Source organism: Rhamphochromis sp. 'chilingali', assembly GCF_963969265.1.
Source record: "Rhamphochromis sp. 'chilingali' genome assembly, chromosome: 4".
NCBI lineage: Eukaryota > Metazoa > Chordata > Actinopteri > Cichliformes > Cichlidae > Rhamphochromis > Rhamphochromis sp. 'chilingali'.
The window spans coordinates 41,016,918-41,040,126 of NC_137948.1; the positions used below are offsets into that span (position 1 = coordinate 41,016,918).

Below are 23,209 nucleotides of genomic sequence, written 5' to 3' on the forward strand. Positions count from 1 at the left end.
GCACCTGAAACTACGGATACTGGATGCCTGTGCTGGCACTTCTCCTGCGGTGTTGCTATCAGTGTGTGAAGAGTGGGAGAAGAGGGTTGCATTGACAATCCAACACAATGGGCAGCACATTGAACACATTTTATAAGTGGTCAGAAACTTGTAAATAACTCATGAAAGTTACGTTGAAACCAAGCACACCATTGTTTTTCTTGTGACATTACCAATAAGTTTGATGTGTCACATGGCCCTCTTCCTACTGAAAAAACAAAAGTTGTATCCAAGATGGCCGACTTCCAAATGGCCACCATGGACACCACCCATCTTGAGGAGTTTGCCCCCTCACATATACTAATGTGCCACAAACAGGACTTTAATATCACCAACCATTCCCATTTTATTACCGTGTATCCATATAAATGGCCCACCCTGTAGATTTAAATGGCTCAATTTTAGATTTTTTGGGTTGGTTTAAATCTTATATTAGTGTTTTAATTCTGATTTCACGAGCATAAATAATAAAAGAAGGAAAAAACACACTACACTACACTACACACTCCTACAAACACACAAGTAAGAACCGCAACAGTTCCAGTCCATTCGTCCTGTAAGAATCGTCCACTGAGCCAAGCAGATTGGAAAGGAGGAGCTGAGGCTGTGGAGTATGAAAGAGGATAGAAGAAGAAGACAACAGGAGAAAAGTGAATAAGAAGAAAGGAAATAGGTGGGGGGGCAAAAAAACAAGAAGGGAGGGTCAGTCTTCAAACAATTCCTCCTCCACCCCACCACTTAAGAGACCCTTTAGGGGGGAGTCAAATTGTTAACACTCCTACGACCACTTTAATGATGAGAAAAGAGGCTATGTGTGTGTGTGTGTGTGTGTGTGTGTGTGTGTGTGTGTGTGTGTGTGTGTGTGTGTGTGTGGGTGGGGGTGGGGTTGGGGCACTGATGTTTCACCCAGTCGGTCAATTTCTACTTTAATTAGTCTCTAAATGAACCCACTGCAAACACAAAAATACACACTAGGATACACATATGATAATTTAAGTGCTTTTTTTCTTTTGTTTGATATAAACTTTGTTTTAATTAAAGCTGAAAAGTTGGCTCACACATTAGAAGTATCGATTCGGATGTGAAAGTCTTAACGTTTGGCCTGGATCTGTCCTCTGGGTCAGCTGGTGTTGAAATTTGTGACACTGTTCTTTCTTTCTTTCTTAAAAACTGATGCAAGTTGTCTCCTCATCCAGTTGCTGCACGTTTGCCTAAATGAAACCCAGTGTTTACTATTGTGCAGATACTCAGTGAAATAGAAACAAAATGCATTCATATTTTTTTAATGTATCTGATGTTTTTTAAACTGTAAAAAACCTTGAAATTATGTTTTTTAAGTTAGATGTAAATCTAATTCCTTTAATCATCTTAGTTTATCTGGTTTAAATCTGATCATTACCAGTGTTGGTCAAGTTACTTGAAGATAGTAATTAGTTACTAATCACTTCTCCAAGAAAGGAATCCCATTACCTTCTTGATTACTTATTTTCTAAAGTAATTAGTTACTTTACTACTTAGTTACTTAAAAAAAAACATGATACACAACCTGAATACGTAATAAAGCGATAGACCTTTCAGCCCAATTCTATTCTTCTTCTTTTTTTTAGAAAGATGTTTTCTTCCCACGCAGAGTGTACAGCAGACGATAATGTTTTTGTCACTTTTTACGGAGTCAAACTCAAAGTAATGTCAGTACTTGCAAGCTGTAAACGCTGCATGGTCGTACTCCATATTATGCATTGTTGATCTACACACGTCTGTTGCTGCCACGGATGTCTCGCACTCGTACGTCATTGTCATGAGACACTCTCACAAACAAAATCACGGTTTAGTAACCCAGCAACGCAGCATGCTTACAGGAAAGTACTTTTTTTGCAATAGTAATCCCTTACTTTACCCGCTACTTGAAAAAACGTAATCGGATTTTGTGTTACTGCCCATCTCTGATCATTACACAAACTTACTTTTAAATTTGTTTTTTATTCTAAACATCAGCTTAACACAAGTCAGTTAATTACAGGCATGGAAGGAATGGAAGTGAATTTAGTATAACCTTCACTTGGTTTGTATGTTTTACATTATTATGTAAAGAAACAACCTACAGAAAGTGAGTTTCCAAACTACAAAACACTGTCCTTGGAGAGTTTTATCACTCCAAAGGTTTTGCATTTCTACATCTGCTGGGGCTAATGCTAACCTGCTATGTTTGACTGAGCATCTGATACACAGGAAATTAGACATTCGCTGACTGGTAACCCACAGGTAGCTGGTTTGAGTTCCCTTTCAGACGCTGACATCTCTAAGATGAATGTATGATTTCTGCAGCACTCAATCTAGATTTGCACATTTATTGTCTATGTGGAACACAGAACACAGTTAATGCACACACACACAGACACAATGTGTCTGCTGTTTTTCATGAATACCCTTGCATTTGCAGTAAACACAAAATGAAAATAATCAGTAAAGCGAATCGTGGCTCAAGAGTTGGCAGTTCGTCTTGTAATCGGAAGGTTGCTGGTTCGAGCCCCGGCTAGGAAAGTCTCGGTCGTTGTGCCCTTGGGCAAGACACTTCATCTACTGGTGTTGGCCAGAGGGGCTGATGGCGCGATATGGCAGCCTGGCTTCTGTCAGTCTGCCCCAGGGCAGCTGTGGCTGCAACTGTAGCTGCCTCCACCAGTGTGTGAATGTGAGAGTGAATGAATAGTGGCATTGTAAAGCGCTTTGAGGGTCTCAAAAAGCGCTATATAAATGCAATCCATTATTATTATAAAATAAAATGTACCTTAATATCACATGTGGTCATCTTCCAAGTGGAAAAAAATAAAGGCTCATTAGAAAAGACTCTTACTTTCAAGTTGTCAGGCTTCTGACTCAAAAAGTAAAGAATTTTATAAATATATAAAAGTTGACTATGACAACAGCTTAAATTGTAGTTAGTATATTCTGGCAATGAACAGAGTAAAAAAGGCACCAAAGATCAAGGAATGAATAGATGTCTTTTTTTTTCATATTCCTCATATTGAAAATGGTAAGGCAAGAGTGCCGTTATTTGATGGGCTGCCACATTTTTTGTTAGATGACAGTATTAGTCATACTGGGAGTGAAAAAAAGTGTGTGCTTTCTATCATTTAGGACTGACGTTCCCTTACGTGAGGTCCAGATGCCACCACACTTTCCAAATTGATTCCTTTTAACTGAGATCTAATCTAGATTGACTCTCACAATTTAATTCTTTGTTTTATAATTTGCTCTTAATCGCCTTCCATCTCTGCTAATGATAAGGCTGCCACTTTGCTTAGAATAAAGCTCCTCATTGTGAGCCTCTAAAGCTCTTAAATAAATAAGATTAGCACATATCTTGTGTTACATTACCTCTATCCATCCATCCATCCATCCTGTGCTTATGCAGGTCAGAGTCAAGGGGAGTTTTCTGTCATTTCAGCATACAAGCTGTAAATGATGTGTATTTTAAAATAGGCACATTTTTCTTTCTACTGATATATGGTTAGGGTTACGATTGCTGCTGGTCACAACAAATACAGCTGTCACATTATGCTACACGTATGCGGATCCAACAGTGTATGTTGACTTGACAGAACACTGGATCCTGTGTATTCCAACTAACCCAGCTGTCACGGAAAAATCTAGATCATGTAATTAATCTGATTTCAACGTAAGTTTTTTCTCTCCCTACTTTAAAGATGCGCTAACACCAACATTGACACGTTGCGTAATATCATTAACCAGGTAGTGATATTACACAGCGTCAACATTGTGGCCCAAACGGCATCTGGTGAAATATTCCCATGATTCTCTAAGTTGAAATGGGATAAGTTTGCTAAATTTTAAGAGACCGTCTAAGCCCTTTCTTTTTGTTTCTGATGAACACATCTGGTTAGTGTATCTTACCCAAAGATATTTTGGCATGCAGCTAGGAGCAGCCAGGGATCAAACCGCTGACTTTCTCTACTCTATATATTAACTTCGGAGAGTTTGCAAAAACAAAGTGTATAGCAGTAGTTAGCAACAGATCAGGCACTAACTCTGATTTCAGCCAACAGATATGACTTAGTGCTGCAAAAAAGGAACATGGCTGAAGTTTAAAGTGGGTCAAAAGTCTCTCTAAAACATCAGTGTTTGTTTTTGCCTGGCTAAATTTAATCCTGGGTTCTTGTGTTGCACAAGCCTGTCTGTCAAAGCAGTGACAGCAGCAATGAAACCTGCATACACATGCTCTGACTTGTTACTGGTGCTCTAGAAACAAAACCATCCGGGAATGCTCAATTAATGAAACACTTTCATAGTGACTGAATAACAATACAATAGAAATTTGTGGACAAGAAACTGTTTCGTTTCAGAATGGTGTCACAGAGACTAACTGTTTTATTGGAAACAATGAAAAATAGTGTCTTCTGTTTCGTGACTACAGGTTTCAAACAATTTAAAGATGTTCACTATGATCTTCAATAGAAGGACTCTAATTGTTGCTTCTCTATTAACATAATATTTTTAGTGTTTTTGCATTAATATGTGATTTTTCTGTGTTGTTTTTATTTTTGTTATTCTCATAGCAGATATTTCCCAGGCTAGTCTTAGTCTGTTTTACTTGGTCTTTGTCTAACATTAAGACGACTTGGGATTTTTTAAATCCCGCAGGTTACCAGTGAAACTGTGTCATTTGTGGATGCTGTTGACATGGGATAAAATAAAAAAATTGCTGCTTAAAAAACACTTGTCAGGGTAAATTTTAGATAAGTACAGGGACACCAGGTACAGGAAATATCAGGTTGAAATGGCAGTTTCATTGAGTTTAAAAAACTACTGTGATAAAGGTAATCTCGATTTATGATTGTCATCATAAGTCCTAGATTTTAAATGGAAAGATAAAATAAACAGCATTTTTGCATGTCACACTTCCTTAACTTCCCGATCACAGAGATTGAAATTGTTGCCACCAGTTTTAATACATTTTTCATTGTGAGAAATCAGATTTTATGCAAACCACAAATGCTTACACTTGTATCTTTTACCATTAGATGTTTTCTAAAGAATAATGATTAAATGAGCAGAGCTACTTCCAACCTGAGCCATAATAGTGACTTGTGACGTGAGACATTGCCTCTGGGAAAAAGAGAATGGGATTTTTACTTGTAGTGCCAAGGGTTGCTTAAATAGTGCTTCCCATTTTGAAACCCCCATTACTCCAGTCAATACAGCGCCAGTGACAGTTACGGTGGTTAATCATTGTTTATGGGTAAATGCTGCCCTTGTGTGTTTTGACCGCTACGATTATGCCATCTGTCATGTAAAAATCTTTCAAGATATTGGCCAGGTGTTGTTTCCATTCTGAGTGACGATTTTTGTCAAACAAAGTTTTTATTGTCATATGCTGTGTTTTCTCCAGAAGTCCTCATAATGTTTATTTCCAGGGACTAATGTCTGGAATGGTTCCTTTAGCCCCCTTTTATCTTCTTTTTCAACACACTCTAAAGCCCCATGAAGATTAGGCAAATTAGTTAGCTGATATATCTGATTGCATATCACCATTTCCCACTGGATGTCCTTTTCTGCATAAAGGCCTGTACTTTGCAGTCGATCCTTCTGAGGATTTCTTCTGAACCTCAGTAGTATTTTGTTGAAGCACAAACGTTTTTGCTGTTGGAGGCTTTTAAAAATGGCAGAAAGCAGATGCAGATTCTTACTTACTTCTTTAACAGAGACCAAAATGACATCTACCATCAATGGGTGCATGTTTACAGTCAGATTATATGACAGGGGAACGATCGCAGTTGCATGTTTCAGTCTTGGAAGCGGTCACAGATCAAATGGAGGAGGCCAGCTTTTCCATTACTTGTGAAACAGACCAGGATCACAGCTCAGCAGAAACACATTCCTCTTTGCCACCCCAAGTCTCAACTTAATGGGGATTCCCTAGAAGGCAGAGACTGTCTTCTTTCTTTCTCTCTCCCTCTTTGCTCTTCTTTAAGTGTTAATCCTTGGGAAACTTCCATCCGTAGCGGCTCGTTTGAAGCAGGCCAGTGGCAATCTGCTAAGTACGGCCCCCAGTCATCAGAATCATTAGATTAGGCTTAGCCACGGTCCTGACAAAGAGATTTCCTATCGCCATTTGTTTCAAGGAGAGACCGTGCTTCAGCCAGCACAACCTTAGAACTGGGAGGCACTTGGAAAGAAAATGCATCAAACGTAGGAAACTGAAAACAAGACACACTCCATCTCTCTCTGATTTAGGGTATCGGTATTGGTGCAGCCTATGCTGTTTTCATGTTACAATAGGTTACTGCCCTGGAATTGTACAGATACACTTATTGAATTGGTTAGCGGTGAACTAATTAGTAATGTCCACACCTTACATACAGAATCACAAAGACAAAATGTTAACTTGTTACAAATGCATAGATAAACATTTACAAGGGGTTTTACAATGACATACAAGCTAAAAGATCAATGAAGCACTGATAGTATATATCAATAATAATATGCCTACACTGTCATATTATTAATGTAAGCTTAAATGTCATAAATAACATGATGCCTCCATCCAAAGACTACAGAAACTTTTAGCTATGTCACTCATGCTGTCCCCACTCTCTCAAATTAATATTAAAAACAATTGATCTAAATCGTTACATTCAAAATGCATATGAAGTCCGTGTGTCCATGATGGTTAAGAGGACTTTAGTTATCGTATCATTCCATTTTGTCAGCCAGTAATAAAAATTCACACACAATTACTTTACTATTACAAATATGTTGTGAACAAGCAAACTGAAGTGCTTAAGAGAAGAAATTGAAAGACATTAAAAACTCATTCACACCCTGAAATTGTTCAAATGTTCATAGGTTTGATCATAAACGTCTTTAAGTTTGACTGAAGTTTATAAATCTCACCAACTTCCTGTGCAGCTAAGTTGCTGAAGAGAAATCACTTCAAAGAGTCTGCTTTTGTCTCATGCAGCATCTAATCTTCCCACTTTGAAGACAAACGTCATTGTCTTTTCCATTGGTGACAGCTCTGATAGGAACATTCATGTTGGTGGTGGAGGAAGTGGCGTTGTTAGTTGGTGTGTGTGGGACTAGATTGGCGTCTTAAACAGGTTAGAAGCCATTTTGTGCTGAAGGAGTCCCGGACATGTCAGGGCTCTTGACAGTCTGCGCTTGGGATTAGTGGGCCAGCAGTAAGGCAATCCCTAATCCCTCAGGGTAGTAATCTATTTACCCACCATGCTAAACGGATTTCCATATGAAACTATACACACAGAGATGCAGTCTGTAAATGTTCAAAATTATAACGTACTTGTTTTTTTTATCCACTTTTCCTTGATGCTTTTCTTCTTTTAAATTCTAACAGCATACAAAAACGTGGGGTAAACAAATTATCTGTTGCAGGAAAATTGAAACACAATTTTGCTTTTCTCTAGTTTCTCTACTTGAGAAAGAGAATTAATTCCTGAATTCAATAAATGTTTTCACAGATGAACACCTACCAAAGTATAGTACATGTTTGCTATAGGTGTCTCTTAGATGACATTTTGCCATGATTACACACAAACCCCACCACACATACACATTAATATTGTGATAGTGTATCTAACAATCAATGCACTATCATGACGTGCAGCAATAAATTTGGAGGAATGCAATCAAGGTAAATTTAGGAATAAGTTAGAAATTTCCAGGACTTTACAGAGATGCTTCTGTTCGTATAGAGCTGGAGGAATCCTGACACTGGACTTGAATCCTAATACTAAGTACCATACATTTAATTCATATAAGAAAAAGAAGTGCAGTTTCAACAGCACTCTTTTTCTGCATGATAAAGAAATATGTCAGCATGACTCTGTGAACAGAAAATAGAAAGATTTTGTTAATTCACAGAAATTCATCTTCTGTAAGACTTATGAAAATAGACTTAAAAGACCAAAATTTATGCATTCCTTTACATTTTGGAGGAGATTTTGCTGGGCTGATTCCAGCCCCTGGGCCTTATGTTTGACACGCCTGACTTAATGATACTTATTATTACCCAGGCACAAAATGATGCAAATACAGTGTTCCTATAATCCTAGCTGACCTGAATGACACAACCATGGATAAGCAATTGGAGGGAGAGAGAAAAAAAATCAATCTAAAAAAATGGAAAATGTATAAACATATTTAATAATAATGGTTTGCTTATTTATAGTAACCGGTCGGGTTAATTAGTGTCTTTACACTGGCAGCAAATGTGAATGTGACTGTAGCTGGCTGTCAGTAGAGCGCAGCATTGTTTGACAGAGATTTCAGTGTTTAGTACCGTCCCCTCCACCAAGAAGGTTCTGGGTTTGTATAAACTGCTTGGTTTGTCAATGTTGCAAATACAGTATTGTGAATGTATGGTGTGAATGTGTACAGGTTTGTGAATGTGTGGGTAGAGTCTGCTTGTCTGTGTTCTCTCTTGGTACCCTCATTTCCTCCTAAATATATGCTTCGCAGGTTAATTACTGATTCTAAATTGTCTGTAGGTGTGAATGGTTCTCTGTGTTAGCCCTGTGATAAACTGGAGAGTGTCTTAGGTGTACGTTGCCTCTCACCCAGTGACAGCTGGGATACACTCCATCCTCCCTGTGTCATAAAATTGATGCTTTTTTTTTTTTTTTAAATGAAAGTGCTATTAATTTATAAAAACACCTGTTGGGTGGGCTTAAATTTTAAATCTGCACATAACTGATATGTTACTAAAACATATTAGCTGTGTGTAGCACTTGCTTATCTGACAACAATTCATATTATTTGACAGAGGTCTCAGTCTCTAGTAAAGACACGATGTAATAGTTTCTGTTTCTCGTCTTTGTGCTAACTTAGACAAAATGCATCGTGGACTCTGCAACTGACAAACAAACATAAAAACTGAAACATGAGTACGTGCTTATTTGTGTCTGAGGAATTTGAAAACATTTGCGTTCACCTGCACATTTAGCAAGATTTTTATAAAGACTGATCTCCTGTCATTAAGTCCAGGAAGTTGCTGTGTTGCTACCATCTCCTCTATGAATCATTTATTTTAAATCAACAAGACTCATGAGGAAACTTTAATATCCTTGAAAGTGCTGTTATATCAGGAAAAGTGAGGTGATCGCCTGTGAAGTCATTGTTTTCAGCAGCCTTCAGGAAAACTGAGAAGCTAAAAAGCAGAGTCACTTAGTCACTACAAGGATTCAGAAAGTAAATATTCATACCCTCAGGGAGCGGCCCACTGCACAATAAGGCATATGAAGCAGGCGTTCAGAGGGAAGTGTCCTTTCTCTAAATGAAACTGCATTTATTGGCTGAACATGGCCTGAAGATTAGTTTGTTCTAATGTGCTAAATCTCGGCTCATGTTTGCGTGAATCTGTGGTGCGTGCAGCTAAAGCCCAGCGGGATGCAGAGCGGGCAAACACACAGCACTGATGCCATGTTTACAAAAAGCTGTTTGTCCAGCTGTTGGACAGACACAGTGAGGAAGCGGGACGCCACTTAATTAAAATCGTGATTCGTCCCTTTTTCCCTTGGATCAAATAAGTTGTACATTACTGTCGACATGGCCAAACAAACAGCAGGGATGCCAGTGTACATGTTTGCTAACCTGCCCGGCTATGATCCCATCACTGCAGGGGGGAAGGAGGGGTTTGATTATTGACATGCTGTTTGGATATTTTCTTCTGGTTGCCAGAGATAACATTACAACTGAGTGCAAAGCTAATGCATGCAGCTGATAGTTCTTAAAATTAACGTGTATTTAGTTCAATGAAATATTAACTCTCTCTCTCTCTCTTTATATATACATACATACATACATATATACATATACATATATATATATATATATATATATATATATATATATATATATATATATACACCCAGCATGCCCCTGCGGGCGGTTTATCCTTCAAGCTCGGGTCCTCTACCAGCGGCCTGGGAGCTTGAGGGTCCTGCGCAGTATCTTAGCTGTTCCCAGGACTGCGCTCTTCTGGACAGAGATCTCCGATGTTATTCCCGGGATCTGCTGGAGCCACTTGCCTAGCTTGGGAGTCACCGCACCTAGTGCTCCGATTACCACGGGGACCACCGTTACCTTCACCCTCCACATCCTCTCGAGCTCTTCTCTGAGCCCTTGGTATGTTTAGAGTGATAGATCTGCTGCTGTTGGTTTTAATCTTTTTAATCAGTCTCTTACTTAATCCCGTTCCTACCTGATTTACCTACTAGGTATATTTTGTTCTCAGGCATGGTCATTTTTTTTCATTGAATAAAGAGTTAGTGAATAGGATAGAAAATTCTCCAAGATGGTAATAGCTCACAAATTCAGATGAATTGAACTTTCTCATGGCTCACTCTGAAACATATTTTATCACTGACTCACTGAATGTCCTCGAGTTCCTCGTAGTTCTTTGTCAGGACTATGACCAAACTATGTAAAAAACAATGTAACAAATTACACACATTGTAATACATTTACAATGATCTTAAATTTAAATGCAACACCCCAGAGATTTACTTTCAGGGTGTTGCATTCATTTGCTGCTTCTATAATTCCATTATTTTTTCTATAAGGCATTTTTTAGGCATTTAGTCCATCTCCTGCTCATGGTGAAATGATTGGCCAAGTTTCCAGGTGCTAATATGTATAAATTAAATAGAATAAATGAAAAATAAAACACTTGGTGAAATCTTTCTGAAAAAATTTTTTTTTTAAAGCAATATTTTTCAACCAAGCATAAAAAAATGCCTTTTGGTGCCATAGCAACAACTTACACCATAAATAAAACAAGTAAAATGTTCAAACTGTTGTTCATGTGACCATATCTACACCTTTAAACCAGTTTAGCCAGTTTAGCCTGGTTTATTTTAAAACTAAGCTAGTTATTGTGTGATACTCTAAACTGCTGTTCACTAGCTAAAGTTGATGAGATTCATTCTTTATTTAGGAATAAAAGTTTCGTTAGACTGTTCATGTTTATACAAGACTTTATTATAAAGACACGAATGTACATCTCTCAAATTTCAATGCAATACTAACGTTGCGTGTCTAAATTCACATTTTTAATTTTCTTTCCTCTGCAGAGAACAAATAGCAGAATCTTTCACCTTACAAACAATTGCTGCAATTAAGTCTCCAAAATAAAATACCCACAGTTCCTCAACAAGAATCATGTTGGAAAATGATAGCAGCATCCTGTTTCAGATCTAAGAAAAGCCAACTCAAAAGTCCAGTGTATATTAATCTCAGAGAGGATGTGTTTATCTTCTGAAGAATGATCTGTGTGGCAATCCCAGACTGGACTATAACAAATGTTCCATTGAAGTTTCACTAATAAAGGCCTTCAAAAGGTATAGCGTCAGTTTGTCTTGAATCTTGGAGTAGAAAAATAATCCTGGATGAATCACTCCACTGAAAAGCACACAGTCAAAGTTGAGGCTTCAAATTATATTGATTGGCTCACAGTTAAACTTTTTTCCTTTTTCAAATGTCACTACTTTTACTTTAAAGGATCTCCAAAAATAAACCACCAACAACAAAAAAAAAATACTTCTTTAAAAGCACAGAAGAGAAAACAAAATACAGGAAGTCACAGCACTTGGAAACGCCATGAGGCCTGGTCTTTATAGTCCAAACAGTCGGAGGCGTTGAAGTTGAGTTTCCAGGCTGAAGCTGCTGTCTGCTCTTTGTAATCCAGACAGTCTGTGGAGTTAAAGGCGAGGCTGGGTGCGCTGTATGCCTGGTGGTGGTGCGGTGGGTGGTGGTGATGATGGTGGTGTCCTGACGTCTGGCCAATGTGATGATGTGGGTGTCCTGACATGGAGCTGCTAGTCATTGGGCTGAGCTGGTGAGGGTGGTGCGGGTGGTGGTGGGAATGCATGGGTGCCAAGTATGAGCCGCACTCAACGCCACCAAAATAGGAACCTGATGCTGAAGCCGGGTATCCCTGGCTGTACGCTGCTGCTGTCTGGCTGTAGGAAACAGGATAGGACGACGTTCCACTTGTCGCAGATGATGACACAGAGCGCTGCATGCAGGACGCGCTGGTAGGGGCGGCAGGGTCAGGCAGAGTGGCCGGTGCTGGTGCTGGTGAGATAGGTGCCGGGCTCCAGATGGATGACACTGGAGCGGTGATGGAGGTAGATGTGCTAATAAGACCAGGTCCACTTAGACCAGAGGAGACAGATGAGGAAGAGGAGGCGGATGAAGAGGAAGAGGTGGAGGAGGAGCTGGACACTACTGGCGGAGTGAACTGACCGCTGCTCTCTGAACCAGTGCTCTCTCTGGTTGGAGATGACTTCTTCTTCAGTGGTTTTACCTTGGCACTGTTGCTGCTCTGCTGCTGCTGCCGACACTTGGCTCGTCTGTTCTTAAACCAGACCTGAGAAAGGAGAAGAGGTCAAAAGGTCATCGTCATGCATGCTCCAGGTCAGAAATAACAAACTGTAAAACCTGGCTGAAATAGCATGAAGGAAACACTTGCTGTTGCTGTTTGTTATTATACTTCCTCATGTAATCCCACCTTACCTCTTGTACACACTTGCACAATAAATACATAAATTAATTAATTAATCTTTAGAATGTGTAAATATGGGATGTTTTTGGCACTAAAAATATTTCGAATGAAATGAATAAAAATTATGAAAACAAAAACAATTAAAAACAAATCTGTTTCTTACTCATTTTTTCAAACTTGCCAAAGATTTAAGGCATCTAACACTAAGATGTTTATGTAAATTACAAATTGTGGTGAATGCAATGTCCAGTGTTGATGATATTTTAAAAATACCTGATGCATGCCAGCGACATCTTTAACTTTAAACTTTTGTCTGGTGCCTCCTTCAGTAAGTGCTGTGGTGATGTATATAAGTGATGACATGCTTTAGAAAATATTTTGTCAAAAGTGGAAAATGCTGATAAATAAAAGTATTCTAAAATATTTTGATTTTTAAATGTAAATAAATTATCAGTTTTGAAACATTACATCTTGTAAGTCTGATACACTGCTTTCATAATGTTCAAAAGATTGCATTAAACTATATTAACTGCCTAAGAACTCTTTTTATCGCATTTTATTTTAATAAATCCTGTGATGGCGTTTATGGTCACAACTATACGATGAGTATATTAATGTAAAATGGTGTTCTATGACCTTGTGGTTTATAACATCAATTTAAAAAGCGTTTTTTAAATGCAAATCTCCATAAGAAAATCAACCACTGCAGCTGAAATAATAATACAGATATCTGGGCTTGTCATAGTGTCATATCCCAGATATGCTATAATCCCAGCAGAGGGCTGCTAAAGCCACCCATGGAAAACCTTTCAGAGCCTTCTTTAAAGAAAGCTCACCACATCAAAAGGTGGCCCTGCGTTCTGCCACAGCCCAGCCAAATCCTTCCCTTACACTAAAGACTTTTCTCACAATCATGCAGATGCCTGAGGTTTTAAAAAATCCATCGAAAGGTGCCACGAAATGTAAAACGACAACTTCTGTGCATGGAAGTGCCTTTTCTTGTCCTACATTTAAACATTTAAGTTCTAAACCAGGAAACAGGTTTTGTGTGTGGCTGACCTGCACTCTTGATTCCGGCAAGTTAATTTTCAGCGCCACCTCCTCCCTCATGAAGATATCCGGGTAACGGGTCTTGGCGAACAGCGACTCCAGAATGTCCAGCTGAGTCCTGGTGAAGGTGGTTCGCTCCCTGCGCTGCTTCCGCGGGTTGGCTGAAAACGAAGTGCTTGTTTAGTATTGGACTGAAGTCTATTGAATACCGTATAATACTAGTTTGCTCGTCCCAAATTACAAATTTCCAAACCTCGAGCATATCGCACCTTCATTAAGTCTTTTGCTTTTAATTTTTGGATGCAGAAGTTATATTCCTTTTTAAGATTAATTAAATCTTGACATATAAGCATTTCCTCCAATCGAGACAAAGGGGAGTGATAGGCCTGTATGAAATATCATATTAAGGTCTTGCGAAGTACTGCGAAATAAAGCAATGACAAAGTTCCGTCTTGAAGTTTCACTTTTGGATTTCAAAGTAATTTATCTAATAAGAACATTTACCAGATAACAGTGCTCCTTACAAATTCACCATCGAAATTCCAAAAATGTTAAAGGACGATAATATGACGCTTAGCAGGGATCTGTCACAATCATTACACTCACTGCTTAGCAGTACGAAAACGGAAAACAAACCAAACCTCCCATTAGCTTGAAGCAAAACACTTTTTAGGCTATGGCAATTTGGTTATTATTATAAGGATATTATTGGGAATAATTTGGCTGAAACTCATGCGGTAGTCTGCGTTAGGTTCTCACAGCTAACCAGCGTTAACACGGGCTTCAGGGGTCCGGGCCCACCCAGTAATGTCACTAGTAATACACTCGAACTATAAGTCTAATTATTACAGTCTGATAATGAAAAACTTAAACACTCATATCCCAGATATGCCACTGCATATCTGCCACTGCCACCCAGTTTATTCAGTTCACAGTATAGAGTCTCTGCAGCGATCGGGGTAACCAGCATGACTGAGGAGGACACTGAGCAGATGGGCCTGTGCAGGTCAGAGTCTTTGAAATTAAAAAGAGGTCTTTCATCAGTTTGTACAACTTGTTTTAAAGCACGGTTAAAGCTTGAAAACTGCTAAACAAATAGAAAAAAAGCGTGGAGGAATATTATGCGCGCGCTAGTCAGATGTTCTGGTGTCCTGGTGAGTTAACTAATCCACTTCTGCACTTAGAGAAAACGCCTCTCCTGCTTTGCTATAATCTGAGACTGATATTTATGGACTTTCTAACTGCGGCTCCATTTCTATGTTACAGGCGGCAAATGATAATTTTATAATGCTTTTTCATGGAATAGGAAGGTGAATCGATTCCCTCCCCGTCTCAGTATGTTGCATCTCCAGTTCACGTATTCGTCAGTTTGGCACCGACCCTGCAGCTCACGGATCCTTACCGGGATATCCCACAGACGGGTGCAGCAGGTCCATGGCAGCTCCGCTCAGGCCCAGCCCGTTCATGCCGTACGGGGCCTGTTTGAGATAGGACATCATGCTAGAAGCAAGCGGGAGGAGAGACCGGAGTCTGGACGGAGAGGGCAGGTGTAGATCTCCCGGTTGTCGAGTGTTCAGCTCCCCTGTGTCCGGCTCTGGTTGTGAGACGCAGATGCGCGACAATTAATACTCATAATAAAAGAAACTTATTGAAAAGAGGTAATTTCGTAAGCTTATCACGTAAGTAAAAAAAAAAAACTGTTCGCTGAGAAATAAAACTCACAAAAAACAAACACAAAAAAACAACCAACAAAAAACCACACACGCAGAAACGATGCAAAACTTGACTTTGGGGAGAAGCCTGTCAATAATAATAACAACCCCAAACATTAATCACAGCCTTTAACACTCTGAAAACACGAAAAACACAAATACAATTTCATGCTGTTAGAAAAAGTATAACAATATTGATCGTCAATTTAAACATTTGATTTTTTATATTTTTATTTTATATTTGGGGCGTTTAAAATCATTTTAGCCCATGAATGTTAATGTATTATGAACAATAATAATCACTGGAAACCAAATTACCCACCAAGAAGCTTTAAAGGAAAACACAAACCATATACCATATGAACCTTTTCACATATTTGTGCTGGGGAAACCCCCCAACTCCAGCAGTAAAATAAACTGGAACAAAGTGTTACAAAACGCCTGAACTTTGCCCGTGTTGGAAGATAACATCAGTTTAGAGACACCCCCCCCCCCCCCCCCCCGCGCCCCAAAAAATGCTTACGGGGAAACTGAATTCTTTTTTCTCATAAAGAAAACCTCAAACTCCCGCTAAACTATTAATCTAGTAATCACATTTTTGACTTTTCTTAAACATCCACCAGGATGTTTTAACAGCCCTGTTATCACTCAGATCTTCATTATGATTTCATTAATTCAATAGATCAATAAAATCGATCTGCAGCAACGTAGGTTTGCGTCAGTCCAAATGAACTTTTTTCTCAAGCAGACGTCTTTGCAAGTATCAGAGTCTTAAGTGGTTGCTCACTAGATCTTAATATTATAAATTAAAAAAAGAAGTATTTGCTATTCCTGTTCTAGCTCATATTTTATTATTTCTTTTGTATTTCTCCAGCAGTTCTTCTGAAAAAAAAAAAGAATGCGCAAAATGGCACACGTAATCATCGGACACATGTAACATTACTGCTTTTCGCTGAAAATGAGTTCAAATAAGTAACATAACCTAAACTGGGGTAAGAAAATATAACAATAAAGACATGATAAAATACAGAAAGCTTCCATATCTAAATTTACAGGGAATATCCATCATGTTGGATTTGATTCATTTATCCTTTTCTGTAAAACTCGAGTCTACATTAGTGTGGGGCTAAATATTGGCTCAGAATTTCCAAAATCCACTGGGGTCCGTTTGGCAGCACCTGGAAGGTGCCGCGGGCCTCCTGTTGGATCTGAACTGAAGCCTCAAGCGCCAAATAAAGCCCGACTTATTTCCATAACCACAGGAAGCAGACAAACCGCGCAATGTAAATGCTAAACTTGTGTGCAAATGAACTCCATTACAATTTAGATTAGGTCAACAGTGCGACAATTAGCAGAGTGCTCTTATCAGGAAAGTAACTGGTAGGCTGCGGGCTGAAAGTCCACCGACAGAATAGAAAGTAAGACCCCCCCCCCCAAAAAAAAACAAAAACAAAAAACAAAACAACTTTTAGCTGGAGCGATTGATACGTTTAAAAGTTTTGTGTTGTTAAAGTTGTGAAATATGTCATTGATAAATAATTATATTTTTTGATTGACTGACTTGTTTTTAAACATTGCCTTTTAAAGCTAGTTTTCGTTGATAAAACGATTACATATTCAAAAAGGAAAAAGAAAGACACGTTCACAAGCGAAGAGAAAAAGAAAAATAGATCATTAAGAACAATTAAAATTAGGAACACATTTCAGTCTCACCTTCTTCGGGCTCCTTATTTTAAAATTCCCTTTAAGTGTCAAAACAGTAAGATCCAAAGTTCAAGAAAAATATCCTCATGAAGCGCAATTTTTTTTGTTATTTGGCAGAGGTAAGAAAAAAGGTTCGGAAGCTCCACGTGAAAACCACACCTGTCTTCGATCTGTTAAACAAATGCGTACGGAGAAATGAACAAAAACTAAAACTAAAAAATAGGCCTTATTTCTCTCTTCCGCGAGCGTTTTGTCTCCAGCCGACGCTGACGGATGGAGATTAATGAACGTCTCTAGGGCCCTAGCTTCTATGAGCCCAGAAAGCACACGGGCCTTCTTTCTGCGAGCCAATCACGGCACTCTGCGCCTATACAAGCCACGACAGCGACCAACCAGCCCCCGAGTTTGACACCGAAAAGCCCGCCCCTTGCGAATCTAAGTCACATCACGTGACATGAGTGAAAAGTTCAGGTCAGAAAGTTGGAGAGTGGTTCGGCTGCCATTACAGCGAGAAAACCACGATTCAGGTGCAAAACCTGAGATGGAACCTTGATACAATTAAAGAAACATTTATAACAAATAATGTTAACATTCATTAAATTAAACGCTAGCTTTAATCTGGCTTTGAAGAGTAACGAAAAACATTGATATTTATTAGGCGTAGTGTTTTGAGTGTTAAGTCATTTCCAATATGGTTTCACACTTAGGTCGCATTAATATTTACTTCAAAGAATTTCCATCAGATAATAAAAATGGCAGAGCTTTTAAAAACAGTTAAACGAAAGAAAACACAAATAAACAAACTATTAACTATCACATTAGAAAAAAACATTGTAGTGTTTCATTTAAGGTGCAATAATAGAAAAAAATAAACCTGTTTTATTCCGAGTTAATCACAAGCATATCTCAAACAACCTTGTTCTTCTATTGACAACACATCAAGTAAATAACCAAATAATCTATGTTAATGGAGAAAGTCTGCCTTGTGGCCTTGAGGAAAAAAAATGAATAATAATCAAAAAGAATAAAATCGGTATGTTGTTTGGGTAAATGAGTATGAACAAGTTTGTAATCTATCTCATCGCTTTCCCCCGGAAATTGGCTGTTGACGAAGGTGACAAAGCCAGGGATTGATCACTAGTATCAAGATATCAAATGGACGGAATCATTGTTGTGGAGGGTTTTTGTGGGTCTAATCCCAAATTGCAGGAGTATTTTCTTAATACTAAACCCGTAAATCCAGGGATCAAGCAGCTTGAAGAGGTTTGTGTGTGTGTGTGTGTGTTGGAGGTGGGGGTTAAGTTTGGAGAGGCTCTCATCTGTGGTGTTGGTGCTTATTAAAAGCAAGATGCATAAAACCCCAGGTTATCAGAAAGCATGGAGGAGGCTTTGGCTAGGTTGCTGCACATTTTCCCACCTTGTATATGAAAATCTCACATAGAACCTTCCATGCAGGCAGGGCAGAAACCCCCTAAAATCTTCAGTGTGCAGAGAAGATTTTAGGGGGAGAACACGTGATCCTGGATAACTAAAACACACTATCTGCTATGACTGTGATTTTCCTCAGTTCTTGCCCAGCTGGGACTTTCAGGTAAGCAATACTAAAACTTGATAATACTGAAAAATTGCCTCAGTAAGAGGCAAAACTGTATAAAAATCTTCTAATCTGATGCATTGTCTTAGGTGATGTAAATTTAGGATTGTTTCTCTAATAGTGCATTATTTCCCCAAGACTGTGTCATGTGATAATCTGTAGAAAACTGCTGTGGTAAGTGTGAGTGATCTAGTTCTTACTGAGCTTTGGGTCTTTGAACTGTTTTCTTACGCTACAGGAAATGAGTCTGTACAGCTGATCTGCAGTTTGTCTTTCATATATTTTTCTGGAAATTTCTCAGTATGATGAGAATGTGATTATGTAACACCTCCTCAGGACAATTACATTGAGGAGATGCTACTACAAGAAATGTTTTACATGTACTGACCTATATTGAATTTTCAAAATATCATGTAACTGTCCTTTTTGGATGTGTTATAGACTCTTTTACCAGACAAAGGTATTTTGAGTTTAATTAATTTTTTTCCCCAAAAACAGACAGCACACAGTAAACAAAGATAAATTTGACTGAGAGCATCATTAGTATTTTTCCCAGACATATTACAGAAAAATATGATTTATTTCATCAGCACAATGATGTGGAAAAATCATATGAAAATCTGATATCGTGATGGCTCAAGCTCAAGAGACCATCTGCAGTTAACACAGCGATTTTATACTGTGAAGTACACAGTTTAAAAAAATCTTTTAAAATTATCTGTTATATTTAAAAGCAGTCAAGCCTTTTTTTTACATTTTACATATATATTTTTTTAATATCAGAAAAGACTACCAATAAATTTAAACATATTTTTGCAATATTGATTTATAGATCATGTCATTTAGGCACACAGTTTGTATGATACCACAACCCTAAATCTGATAAGAATAGAATAGAATAGAAAAGCTGTTACTGTCACTGTTACAAGAACAATAAAAGGCAGTTTGGCATCTCTCCGTGTGAAATACACAATAGCGTAAGTAAGTATTTACATAACAACACAGATAGATTTACATTTACACAAGAAAGATATGTACAACTTATTCATACACCTGCATACATACACATACATACATGTATATATACATGCATATATGCATGCGTGTGTACATACTTCCACATACATGCTTACACACACACACACACACACACACACACACACACACACACACACACACACACATATATATATATATATATATATATATATATATACACACACACACACACATACATATACATACATGCCATCTGAGGAGCAGGTGCATTGAGAGGTGCAGTGTGTGATCAGTGATATTGCACCTCGAGTGAGGGGGCTGTTGCTACGGTTATAATAAATACCGTTTGGTGATTACCTTTTAATCTCTTTGGTTATGTGCATATGTAACAGAGAGAATACACATTTTATGATCACCAAATGGGCGTGCACAGGTATGAAAAGATTTATCTGTTTAGAGGTGTCCATCTGTCAAGTTGGACACTGTCACTCTAAGATATACTTTCGTTAGCCATGTATGTGTCAACATTTCTTTTCAGGCCATCGGCATCTCAAGAGTTTTAGATTTCATGTATTTCAAAGATTTAACTTGTAGTTTCCAAAAAGTGCACTGAAAGAGGACCCGTGCCCAGGGACATCTATCTTTTTTCTATTTTTTTCAAACTAAAGTTTTTTTAAAATCTGTAAATCAAAACCAGAATTTCAAAATGTAAACAGGGAGGGAAATGTTTAAACACGTTGTCCAGAGTTTTAAAGAAATAGAGAAACATGCTCTGCTTGATTAAAGAAAATGCAACATAGTGGACTGATTAAAGTCTGAAGTTAAACCTTTCTATTCATTAACCCATTTCCATTATGCAAGTAAAAGAAATCCTGAGAAATCTGGTAATGTGCACTTTATCAACACTGTTAACCCCCTAAGGTTTTGTCAAGTATAAGTCTGTGTGACTAAATCACTAAATTTTAGGGAAATTCTGAAACTAGGTTTGAAATATTCTTTTGATTTTATGTTAATAGATTAAGCCTCAGTGCTAAAGGATGCCTTGCTCATATCTCTATTACACACGCTAATTCTGGCAAATGGAAAGGCAATGCGTTGGTTAACATGCCTTTTAAAAAGTCAACCCAAAGCATGAGCAGTATAGACCCATCTATATACAGGAGGCAGTCAGGGTGGATCCCCGAGTGCCTCCTGTTGAAACCTGTGTAGTTTCCATGAAAGTGTGTTCTCTGTTAATACTCTGTTAATTCCCCCTTAAGAAACTGTGCTCTCCAGAAAGTGTCCTTTCTCACACTCTGACGGTACTGCTACGAATCCACCCAGGTGTTGGACTGACAGAAGGCAGAAACCTGAAATGAAACATGTCTCGTTATTCAGTGTCAGGTACAGAACAGACAGCAGCGAACACTGACAGAGACAAAGTGAAGAGCAGTGAGTGAGGAGTATGTAGCTGTCAGTCACTGGCCCCTATGGCCACACCCCTCTCATTAAGAAGGCAAACAATGAAGATAGAGGGAGGGTGTGGTGGGGTGGTGGGGTTTACAAGCAGGGAGAAATCAGACACCAGGGCCACAAAACCAACTGACCCCATCCAGTACCCATCACCCCCTGAAACACAGAGAGGGATATGTATGGAGGGAATGACTTGGATGTGTGCATGTGTATATTGTGTGTGTGGGTGAGTGGTGGGATGGGGGGTAGACTTCCAATCCTTTTAGGATTATGCCCCCTCCAACTCCACACCCCCTTTGGCTCTGTTCTTCGCTCTTTCACTCTACTGCCCCTCGGGCAATCACCTTAAAACTTGCATAGCCAGCACTCATTCAGATGTCTCTAACAATGTGTAGCAGTGGTAACCATGTGAATGCTGGCAAGGCATGCAGGAATGCACAAATTCAGTTCCCTGTAACCCTCCCTGTAAACGGATTTAAAAAAAAAACATACTGAAGGTGATGAAGCATTTCCCAGGAATGGTTATTTTAAAATGGTTATTACCTTAAAGTACTTCTCTGTTTGAAAGAGAAATAAGATGTGTGTACTGCATGTGATCTTTGCAGTGCAAAAGTTACAGTTCTTGAAAAAGGTTTGGGTCATTAAAAAAATATCCCCTGCTTCCCCCCCCTATAAAAGCACCTTTGATTTGATTTAATGAAAAAAAAAAGTTCGTTCATCATAATTTTCTTTCTTTTGAATTTCTTTGATTTTATTGTTTAAATCAGTCCCATCCAATCAGAATGTGGCAAACTAGCATAATTTCTTATTTCCCCCTCACCAGTTTTATTAGTAAATTCAAAGTATTGCATAAAACATTTACATTGTATTTATAAAGCACCAAATCACAACAACAGTCGCCTCAAAGTACTTAATATATATTGTAAGGTTAAGACCCTACAATAATATAGAGAAACCCCAGCAATCAGATGACCACTTATGAGCAAGTACTTTCGCCACAGTGGGAAGGAAAAACTCCCTTTTAACAGGAAGAAACCTCCAGCAGAACTAGGCTCAGGAAGGGGCGGGGCCATCTGCAGTGAGCTGTTTGGGGAGACGGGAGGGAGACAGGAAATACGTCATTTTCAATTCTGGATGCCAACAAAGGGTCAGAATTACACTGCATGCTAACAGTTGGAACAATAAATTTTTTTCAAAGTCTGCACTGCAAAAACCTAATTGTTTTTCAGTTTTCATACAAATAATAATGCTTGAGTTAAGCTGCCCAAAAAGTTGATTCTGTTCAGCTGGATGTAACGTTTTTCATTGGGAGAAACGTCATCGCTCATCCGACTAACTTCTTCAGTCTCAGCTGACTGGAGGTTTCCTCAACATTATAAACAGTACATTTGCTTACTGATCGAAATTAGCACCACTTACGAACAATGGGCTGTAAGGTCAGTTTTATGATCGTTAATATGCAAATTCACATGACCATTGATTAACAACCACTGATCAAAGAACATTGATCAGTGACAACTGATCAATGGTCATGAGTACCATTCACAGAGAGTTGGGGAATGGTTGCAATCACAGCATTGTAAGATGGTGAAAGATGTACCCTTAGGCCCCCTCCTCGATTCAGAGATGGTCTTTTCCCTTGTCCAGGATGTGTACAGCCTCATCATTGAAAGAGTGTCCACTTGTCTGTAGGTGTAAATAGACTGCGGAGTCCTGGCCTAATGAGTTAGCTCTTCTGTTTTGTGCTATCTGCTTAACCAGAGGTTGTTTGGTTTCCCTGGATGTATAAATCATAGCAATTAGAGATTTGACTTTCACCCAGGTGTTTGCCACATACAGTGGCTTGCAAAAGTATTCGGCCCCCTTGAACTTTTCCACATTTTGTCACATTACAACCACAAACATGAATCAATTTTATTGGAATTCCAGGTGAAAGACCAACACAACGTGGTGCACACTTGAGAAGTGGAACAAAAATCATACATGATTCCAAACATTTTTTACAAATAAATAACTGAAAAGTGGCGTGTGCGTAATTATTCAGCCCCCTGAGTCAATACTTTGTAGAACCACCTTTTGCTGCAATTACAGCTGCCAGTCTTTTAGGGTTTGTCTCTA

At 38.6% G+C, this 23,209-nt stretch overlaps 1 protein-coding gene across 1 annotated transcript; it reads right to left on the minus strand.

Moving 5' to 3' along the window:
• Window positions 1-11,033: 11,033 nt before the first annotated feature.
• LOC308395433 (homeobox protein OTX1 B-like) lies at window positions 11,034-17,346 on the minus strand. The gene is made up of 4 exons (XM_080880294.1): window positions 17,056-17,346; window positions 15,033-15,224; window positions 13,640-13,791; window positions 11,034-12,445 (listed from the first exon to the last, which is right to left on the minus strand). Exons 2-4 carry the CDS (start codon window positions 15,127-15,129, stop codon window positions 11,654-11,656), a joined length of 1,041 nt encoding a protein of 346 aa, XP_080736420.1. The 5' UTR covers window positions 15,130-15,224; window positions 17,056-17,346; the 3' UTR covers window positions 11,034-11,653.
• Between the last annotated feature and the right edge of the window lie 5,863 nt (window positions 17,347-23,209).